At 39.5% G+C, this 10,868-nt stretch overlaps 1 protein-coding gene across 1 annotated transcript; it reads right to left on the reverse strand.

Annotated features, from left to right (window-relative positions):
- Window positions 1-1,093: 1,093 nt before the first annotated feature.
- On the reverse strand, window positions 1,094-3,812 carry LOC122055307 (septin and tuftelin-interacting protein 1 homolog 1-like). The gene has a single exon (XM_042616679.1). The coding sequence runs from the start codon at window positions 3,772-3,774 to the stop codon at window positions 1,207-1,209; it is 2,568 nt and encodes an 855-aa protein (XP_042472613.1). The 5' UTR covers window positions 3,775-3,812; the 3' UTR covers window positions 1,094-1,206.
- Between the last annotated feature and the right edge of the window lie 7,056 nt (window positions 3,813-10,868).

Below are 10,868 nucleotides of genomic sequence, written 5' to 3' on the forward strand. Positions count from 1 at the left end.
CGGTTCCGAACCGTCGAACCGTCGGTTCCGAACTGTAGTCAGGTCTACATGGAAGCCATCTCAGCACACCCTCCTCCGGGATGTCGCGACTCGGTCAACATTCCATCCACCTCACCTGATGATCCATCTGACTCAGCTTCCGGACAGGATCATTCTGTTCTCCCAGCATTTTTCCATTATAAAACAAAGGAAAAAAACAAACACATCTTTAATGATCGCTATGTAGAATTCAATCAAAGTAAGACATACCACTATGCTTTCCCAGTTTATGAGTGGACTAACATTGAATGCTACTCGAATCGTTCCCTTTCTGAAGGTTTATGATCGTGGTTCAACATTCGGCCTGAAGCAGCAGCTTCTTCGGGAGCGTGTTCACAGTGGATGGGAAAATGCTTTGTGGGACGACGGCTACCTTGGAGGGGACGTGCAGCCTGTTGGACGTGGTGGAAAGGTGCGATTAGGGAGCTGAAATGGGCGCAAAGGGAACGGGAGAGCTACGATCTGCAGTCGTCCCTTGCGGCAAGGCTCACCTCGCAAGCGTTCTTGGCCGGCCAGCCGCTCCTCTTGCCTGAGAAATTTTAGGAGACTTGCAGTGTATCGTCCGACTCGGAGATAGTATCGTATTGCCTCTGGGTGGGTTGCTCTCGCCTATGAGCGCGTTCTTCCATTAATAACGGTCGCAAATTTTTGAATGGAAAGTTTAAATTGGGCTTCTTGTTTGTTGCCAAGGAAGAAAACTTACTACATGGCCAAAAAGAGAGAATCCGTTTTAACCTTTTTAAATTGGTTGCTCTCTTATTAAATTTAAATTAACTTCACTTTCTAATTACTGAATTCATAGGGTTTCTCATTTTATACTACGTATAGAAATCACCTTGGTAGTTACTTCTCTTTTAATTGCCAATAAATTTCTCTTCATTGTTCTGTGAGTACATCATCTGTCCTCCCACTCACCTTGCACCTCCATCTCAAGTTCTTAAGCAGTAAATCTAAATTATCCCTGGCTTTCTTGCTCTATCTCCCGTATAAAAATGTATATATATCATATTATGCAATAATCAGATATGCATAAATATGTAGCAAAACTCTGCTTCCGAAAATGATAAACGACCAATAACAGTATTCAAATCTATCATCCATAGATATAAAGTAACAAAAGAATGGTTGCTGATTTATACAAAAAAATAAAGTACAAATGTTCAATGTTCAATGCCGTGAGGTATTCCGGTGCATCTCCTGTAACTGCGTAAGTGTCACAGCACTCCAGCGTTCGGTACTCCCATTGACTCGGGCATAGAGCAATTTATTCACTGAATCTATGCAAATGCTTATGTTACCAAATCCAAACACCGGGCGATCATTGTAATATCTACCAACTTTTGGTTTGAAGAACCAGCCTTGCTCCATTGCATAAGCTTCAATGGATTCCTTGAAGCTCAATTCATGAACAACACCAACAGCATTGACATCAATGACATGGACTGAGAAATAAGTTGGAGCCTTCTGTTGTGCTTCTAACTGTCTCTCTATCGCTCTCAGACGGCTGACATTCTCTGTAGCACCAGGTTGAACCACTTCCATGCCTTCTACAGCCTGGTTCATCATATCCAAACTCGAACATAGAAGCACTCGAATCCTCTCGTTGGCAAGTAATTCTGCAGGGAAGACACCCTTCCAGCCCATATACCACTGCATAACCTCATTAAAATTAGGATCTGAGCGCAACCAATGGTATAAAACTTGCTGCCACTTGCTGAAAAAATCAACCTCCAGCATGTGAACCATATGGTGGATTGGGATTGCAGATGCCCACATCATCACCCAATTGAACTGGTCTAACTTCTGATTAGCTGGAGTCACCTGGAATTCTTGAAGAGCAAGTTTCAACTTAGGAACAATATAGTGTACCATCAGATGCTCCCAACTAGCTGCATCAAACACATCCTTCCATGGAGAAAGTATGGCATATGCTGACGCATCACTTGCATGCCAAGCATGGAGGACACTACCTAGCTTATAAGAGATTGTATGATACAACGTCTCCAATCTCTGTCCTAGCAATGGAAGCCATGGGTGAACCCAAACATGAATTGGAACAGTTTCGCATCGTGGATCCCATGAATCGACAGTCGTCGTTAGCTTAGGCATAACCACATTTTCTAGAATTGACTGCAAAATAACTGGCGGCAGTAACTTCTCCCATATTTCCAGAAACCGGAGCAGTGGTTCAGGATCCCTAGCCTGCCAAGTGTTAGTCACAGATATCCTCACAGCAGGAAGAATAAGTTCACTGATAAGCTGGGAATAAGAACCAGAAAAAGGATTTTCTGAAAAATCATAAGGCTGATCTCCTTGCAACAAATCTCTCCAAGAAGATATAAGATTCACGCCAAGCAATGGATTCTGCAATGCTTGCCATCCATGAAACACCCTGAGAAACAGAGGATATGCAAATGATAAAACAATACAGGAAATATTAAAGAGCTTGTAGTCGTCTTTGAAGATCTCTTTTAGATCTTTGAAAGTGGTTAGCAGCGAATCAAGCGTCAAAACCCCTGATAAGCTATCCTCCTTTACCTTTTCTAATAGTAATTCAATTGTCTGCATAACATGAAGTTGCTTCCTCTGCTGCATCACCTCTTTCATAATCTTGTCCTTTTCCTCCTGTAAGCACACCACCTTCTCCCTCTCCCTTCTCAAATGTTGGTCCAGCTTTTGTATGTCAACCTCAGTAGATTCCACAATTTGTCTAACATTATACTGGAGCAGCTCAGGCGTGGGCACATCATTCTCTTTCATCTCAGTCTCCGTGTTCAAATTATCCAGACTCGTCAAAACCTGAACTTGAGGTCCCCTCATATAAAGAACCTTCTGAACAGCCTGATTTCCCTGTTCCTGCTTTTTAGCCGGCGGCTCGTCCGCCGTCAAAATCTCAGCTTCGGGTCTTCCTCGCTTCTGCTTTAACCACCTCTTCTCCTTTGAAGGTCCTGCTGCCACTGGAGTAGCCATCTTTTCCTTTGGTGCTTCATCCAAAACAGGCAATTTAGCCTCCTTGTAGCCGTTGAACCCTATGCCCATGTTCTTTGGACGGAGCTTAGCTTCTACCGGGGCAACTATGCCTTGTTCATTCTTCCCCAATCCAGACCCTTCCGTGAATCCCATCTTCTTCATCAGCTTCGAACCTATTCCCTTGGTGTGCGCCTCAAACTTCCCCATCTCGCTGGCGCCAGATGCATCTCTTCTCCCAGAAGAATTCTTGGTCAATTTCGGTCTCCCCCTCTCAGACTCCTTCTCCTTCTCACGGCGCTGGGCACCTTCTTTAATCCTCCTCCCAACGGCCGTAGAGAGGAAGCCATCCTCGTCCTCAGCATCCTCATCACCCTTGATCTCCTTTCTGTTGGATTGGAACCGTAGCCCATATCCCAACCCGTGGCCGGAAGTGGGAACACCAGTGGATCGGTCCCCTTCTTCCTGGGGATCCCGTTTGATTTCCTGGCTGGGCATGACGGTGCCGGTGGAGACAAACTGGACAGGTTTGGAGAGGTCGGCCTTGGAGATGAAGTCTCCCTTCCGGCGCTTCCGCCAGAGGCGCCCTCCTCCGTCGGAGTAAGAATCGCTAGACGCGGTGCTGAAGGCGCCGTTGATGGCGTCGTCGCGTGTCTGACCGGGGCGCTCCTTCTTGCTGCGGTAGTAGAACTCGCCTCTAATCCACTCGCAGCCCTCGTAGTCGTTCTCCATCCCGAATCGTTTCAAACCCTCGAAATCGTCGGCCATGGCAAAAAGCTGAACCCGCCTCGTCTAAAGATTAGTTTACATACGACTCGTCTAAACATTATTGTCTATATATATAAGGATGTTTTTTTAATCGAAAAATGAGCAACTAATGTTTTAACGGAAAAACAAAAAAATCTAACAACATAAAAAAGAAAAATTAAATATAAATCTATTTACATATAAATAAATATAAAATACAATATTTTAAAGAGTTAGTTTGAATATTTCTATTAAAAGGATGATATTATTCTGTTTCTATTAACGGATGATATTATTATGTGTTTTTTATGTTTTTTTTTAACTTGTCTTTTACTAATTTGGTACGACTCTTCACTTATGTCATTAATGTTACCCCTATCCATTCATAAGACTATAAGACTCTTCAGATTTACTTCATTCTTCCTATCCCTTAGTTTCATCTTTCAGTTGATTTATATAGTCTTGTGGTACATATGACCGATCGTGTCTTTCCTCCATTTTTAGAGGCCCCTTCTTCTCTGCTTGTGGTAATGCTATTTTTTATTATCTTGTATGTACCTCTTTTGACTTCTATTGGTGTGTTCAGGAAAATACCATATATTCATTTCATCCTCTACTCGTGACTTATCGACAAATTTGTATGGACTTAGAGATCATAAACAACAATATAATGTAACTTTGTGTGAAAAACAGCAAATACTTTATGAACCTAACAAACAAGAATGCCCAAGTTCTGAATGATTTGATGGAATCACGACTTAGTTTTGGATAATTTGATGGAATCATGACTCAAGGAGGGGTTGCTCTGTTGTGAGTGTGTAGACTTCAGGATGGGTGGAGAGGCGGAAAGAACAGCTAAGGGAAGGTAACTCTTTGCCTGTGATCCCTTGAATCATTCCATTTGTTGGAGAACTAATCTTATTATTGCTATTTGTTATTTTACATGCTTTTTAGTTATATTTGTGCTGGTTTCTACTTATATCTAAGATAACATGAAGTCTCCTTATTTTTCTTTTCTTGTTAGTACGCGAATAAGATTTTGTTAGCATTTTACAATAAATTTATTTTTCAATGCTTACTGATCCCGTCCGGAAGCTGAGTCGGATGAAGGCGGGCCTTGTTGTGCGAAAAGTTGACGGAAAGTCGTTGAAGCATTGGATCTACCGGGTACCCTCCTAGAAAGGTTGGCACGGGCGGCCGACATCGAGAGATGACCAAGATGATGACGCTGTTGCTCTGCGCACACGCAGACGAATCCCCCAGTCGTTAGAGACCAGAAACTAAGAAAAAAGTCCCCGGGTCAGGTCTTCCGACGCTCAAGTTAGGTACTTTTTTCCCTAGAAATCACAGAGATTGGACGAAAAGTATAGACTAATGAGAAATGACGAGTGAGCATACCTATGTAAGGGACAAAGCCTCCCTTTTTATACTGCAACGAAAGTTTCTGGGTCTGACGGGTGTCAGGGAATGTCGGCTGTCAGGCTCTGTCTGGCGGTGGATGACAGGTGACCCCTTTTCATAGTCTAGCGATGGAATCAAAAGGGTTAATGGGCCCTGACTGTGAGAATATTCCCTGACATGCTGATCATTCTCTGACGGGCGGTTACGATTCCCTGTCTTGTTTGTCTTATAACGTCCCGACCTGCACGCTAGGTCTATGTCCAGCCCTGCTTGTATACCCGTAATCCTCGACTTGTACGTTCCGACCTGCTCGCCAAGTCTGTGTCCTGACCTGCTTCTATCTACTATTATCCATGGCTGGTGTGTCCTGACCTGCACGCTAGGTCTATGTCTAGACCTGCATATATACCCATAATCCTTGGCTTGAATGTCCTGACCTGCTCGCCAGGTCTGTGTCCCGACCTACTCGCCAGGTCTGTGTCCCGACCTGCTTCTATTTGATATTATCCATGGCTGGTGCACCCCGACTTGCACGCCAAGTCTATGTCCAGACCTGCCTGTATACCTATAATCCTTGGCTTGGATGTCTCGACCTGCTCGCCAAGTCTGTGTCACGACCTACTTCTATCTGATATTATCCATGACTGGTGCGTCCCGACCTGCAAGCCAAATCTGTGTCCAGACCTGCCTGTATACACATAATCCTTGGCTTGGATGTCCCGACCTGCTCGCCAGGTCTGTGTCCCGATCTGCTTCTATCTGATATTATCCATGGCTGGTGCGTCCCGTCCTGCACGCCAGGTCTGTGTCTAGACCTGCTCGTCAGATCTGTGATCAGACCTGTCTCTGTTGACTGCTTTCCATGGCCGTCACTTTTCGACTCGGCCCGTGAGCCCTGTCCTTAAACGCTATCAAGGCTGATCCTTGTTCGATTTATGATCGCCTCCTCTGACCACTATGTCGGCTGAGACTTTGACCATAGCCACGTAAGCTTGACTTTTGACTTCCCCGATCTCCATATCAGCCTGACTGCTGACCGGCCACGGGGGCTTGACTTCTGACCTTCTTGACCTCCAGATCAGCTTGACTGCTGACCTGCCACGGGGGCTTGACTTCTGACATTCTTGACCTCCAGGTCAGCTTGACTGCTGACCTACCATGGGGGCTTGACTTCTGACCTTCTTGACCTCCAGGTCAGCTTGATTTCTGACCCTCTTGTGGTGTTGACTCCTAACCATATCATCATATCGATCCCACAAAATATGTGCCGTATCACTTACATTTCTCGCTTTCACAATCCTTTGTTTTCAAATCTCAAAAATAAAAAATCTTTAACATTCCCGCTTCCTTCACGATCTCTTTTACTAAAAAAAAACTTGCATAGCTTCTTTTACTCTTAATATCTATTTGTGGGCTTTCAATCTCTTTTTCATTTTCCTCTATCTGACAATCCCTTCATGCAAACGTGAGATGAAGCAAGTAAGATTCCAACCCTCATCCACCAATCGGTCGACTTGCCAAAGAAGACCAAGAAAAAGGCCAATCAATTGTTCATGACACCTATGCGACGATCTATGCGAATCATGTCTTGTCCAAACATTGTTTCTCCAACAACCCCTTCATCTCCTATCCATATGAGGATTCTTCTAAAGATTCACCTAAAAAATCTCCCGAGGCACCGATTTCCTTCTCCCCTCTGAGGGTTATTCCTAATTTTTCAATTCTTGTAAGATAGTGAATCTTTATGATAACTTTGTATTTACTTCCCTAACTATTGCCTCTTTGCAACTATAAAACCTAGTGATTCTTTAGATCCATGTTTTGATCCGAGCAATATTCCTAACCATGAATCTCAACTTCAATTGATGACCACCAGAGCAAAAGCCTTAATAAAAAACTACATTCTCAAGCAGTTGTTGCCTTAGATGAGGCGCTCCAGAGGGAAAAAGTGCTTCGAAGCTCGATTTAGTGCACAACTCTCGAACAAATGAGAAATAAACCCTCCATCCTACTTATGATGTCATATTTTGTGTTTTTACTTAATGTATGTTAGTTGGTCCAGGGGTGTTTGTCAGTCTTTTGTTTCCCATGCTTGGTCACAATGTCGTTTCGAATCAAAATATTATAACATTAATCCTACGATCTCAACTTTATGTGTATTGTGCGACGTTAATATGTGCATTGATATGACTTTTACTTTTTCTTCTGTTGAAGAGTTTTCCCGTAAATCAAAGCATCATTTTCAATTCTACTTTCCTTCTTGTATATTCGACGAAATAACTCAGTTTTCTCTTGAAGTCATATCCCATCAAGAGTAGACAAGACCAATACATTTTATTTATGAAAGCATATGCGGTGCGATCCTTTTGTCTTCATCTCTTAACTTCTCTATTATATCTTTTACTCCTTTCCTTAGATGGCGCAAGATCGATCAAAAGATGAGATGAAAGCTTATGGACATAATATACTGAAGTAGTCGAAAAATAAAACCTGCGGAGGGTGGTATCAAAGTGTCTCCTCTTTCAAAAGATGAGATGAAAGCCTCCAAGGACATAATATACTGGAGTAGTCAAAAAATAAAACCTATGGAGGATGGTATCAAAATGTCTCATCTTTCAGAAGAATCCAATGAGGATTCACTACAACAAATATAATTTTCTGTAGCATGTAATTATATTATCCGTAGCACGTTTTGCATGATGCACAACTCCAACATGTTAAAAGTCATAGCACTTCTGTAACATGCAGCCGCATGCTGCGGAAATTACATACAGAGCGTGCAGCCATACGCTGCGAATGCACTTAATTGTAGCGTGCAGCTGTGCTCTGTGGATGTAATTTTCCACAACACATAGTCGCACGTTGTGGAAAAATGCACTTTCCAAGGGCTAAGGTAAAGTGCATCTGCAGCATGCGACCCCACGCTGCGGTTGCATTTGACAAGATCAATTATAATACAATTCTTATACAACTATCTATACATATCTTATACAATTATAATACAACAAATATACATCCACGACTACAACACAAATAAATACCACAAAAAATTATAATACCACATATACTCAATTATAAAACTAAAATATTTATAATATCACAAATAATCATCAACACCACATTTAACAAAATAACAATTCACTTAGTAGCAATCATTTCAAACCAGTAACACAAATTCACTTAATAACATAAATACTTTCCTAAAAAGTATAAAATCAGTAACTCAATATAATCACACAAAACTATAAACTTAGATAACTAATAATTGTGCTTCCTATTGCATCTTTGAGAAAAAAATCATTTCATAATTTGGTCGAATTAGGTCCACCTTGTCCATAAACGCTCTATCAATCCAAACTTTCCAACAAGTTCCATTAACAGGAACGTGATGTACTTTTACTTTTGGATCTGTGGATGCAATTCGACCTTCTACAACTCCATGAACACTCCAATGAAGCAGCTTACATTTAGTACTATCAATGATATCTCCATGACTCAAATTCTTCAGTTGTGACAGTATAACAAAAAAAATCTATATAAGTTATATAGAGTTAATTCCAAGTAATAATTAAATATAAATAATATAGAGCTTTAAACAATACAATTTTCAAATGACACAAACATGTAGACAGTCGAGTCACAAGATGTAAATATACTTTCAAGCAACTGAATTTCAATTGTCACATGTTCACACTTTGTTTTTCAGTTCTCTTCTACTAATCCCTCATGCATTAATTATTTTGGTCCATGAACACAACCTTAGTTAACTTGAAATTATTAGAGTTAATGTCAATGTCAAACTGGTCCTAATTCTACGACCCATCAAACTTGTTACAAGAACAACAAGAAAACAAGAATAATAAACATATCTACTATCACATGCATTTACAACAACATGTATTTACTCTACTATCACATAACTTGTTACAACAACATGCATTTACTCTACTATCACATGCATTTACAACAACATGTATTTACTCTACTATCACATAACTTGTTACAACAACATGCATTTACTCTACTATCACATAATTTGAGTATCAATAGATTACATATGTATTTATATCTAAGTACAGTAAGTTAGTTACATGAGTTGCAGCTTGTTGTTGGCTAACATTACAAACATTGACATCAATACCGCCATGAATATAATTATCATTCTATACTAACAACCTAATTTTATAACAAATTGTGTAAGTAATATCACCATAATATAATTACACTAACATGAATATAAAAAAAATCATAATAATTAAGAGTAAATACATGTTGTTTAATTACTAACTTGTTCTTGTTCATTTTGTTGCCTTTGATTTTGTAAAAACATGCTCCTCATTTCTTGCATTTGTTGTTAAAGAATATACATCATATTTTCAAGATGTTTAACGACTTCATTTTATTGCCTAGACATTCCAACTTTTGATGGTGTAACTCTAAATTCCATTTCTCGCACTCTTCCTTGAGATTCCTTACCAAATACAAGGCTAATTGCATCATTAGCAATGTTAGCTGTGTTCAGAGATTTGGGTGGACATTCTTTTACTTCTTTCTGCAAATAACAAGATACAAACTTTGTAAAAAAAGAAGTTTAAGTTAATAGTGACATATTTGTATGAAAACTTTTAGATATAATAATAAGAGATAACTTTTTTACTATTTTATCGGCAATACCTTGTCTAATAGGTTGTCTATTTTCTTTATGTGACCTTCAATCTAAACTTGTGATCTTGTAATTGGTGTATCAGGACTTGCTAAACATATTATGTTTTATAAAAATAGTTAGAAATAAATAATAATGTTAAGTATATTCACATAACTTTACGTAACATTTTTAAAAATATAATACTTACCATAGCATAACCTCTCCAGCTCATCATGTGAATGTGGTCTTGATTTACCCTAATTCTTTTGAATTTTTCACTCTTCTCCTGATAAGAAAATATATTTAACATATTCACTTTGAATCCACCAAATATTTCTAATACAACCAAATTCATTAAGTGACTAGTATTAGTAATTAATACTTATTTAAAATTCAGGTGATGGTATCCTCTTTACAAATAATTCCCATTGCTCTTGGTTTATTAATCAGTTTTAGCCAAAATCAGCTGATGGACCTAGAGAGCTCAGAATTATATAGAATCAAAGAACATGTGTTTGTCTAATTCTCCTAATTATATCCATACTCTCAAACATTAATTTGATATACCATATTAAGAGCACCAATTTTTTGACCATTAGAAGACTTTTTAATTATTATTTGTTTTTTAAAAAATAATCGATTGTTATACTTTGTTAGAGTGTAGCAATTAGGAGTGAACAGTCAACCCGCCAAATCGACCAATCCGCTGATATCGACCCAAACTAAATGGGAAAAAAACTCCATCGGATATAGGGTCAGATGTAGGGTTCTGATATTGCATTATCTTATCTAGTAAGACCGGATAATTTTTTACCCCAATAACAGAACTAACCCAATCCGTGATCACCCCTACTTGTAACTACTGTCGATAAGCTGCTACACGTTGTAGCAACTACTGTCGATTAGCAGCTACAACGTGTAATGAGTAATGTCTATTATTATTTAAAATATTTTATTTTTTTATTGTATTTATATTTATATTTTATATTTTATTGAATATAGGGTTGGATATCCAAATAACTGATAATCCGCATGATATCTGATACATAAGAACTACCGGATATAGGGT

This window comes from Zingiber officinale, chromosome 1B (genome assembly GCF_018446385.1).
Source record: "Zingiber officinale cultivar Zhangliang chromosome 1B, Zo_v1.1, whole genome shotgun sequence".
Taxonomy (NCBI): Eukaryota; Viridiplantae; Streptophyta; class Magnoliopsida; order Zingiberales; family Zingiberaceae; genus Zingiber; species Zingiber officinale.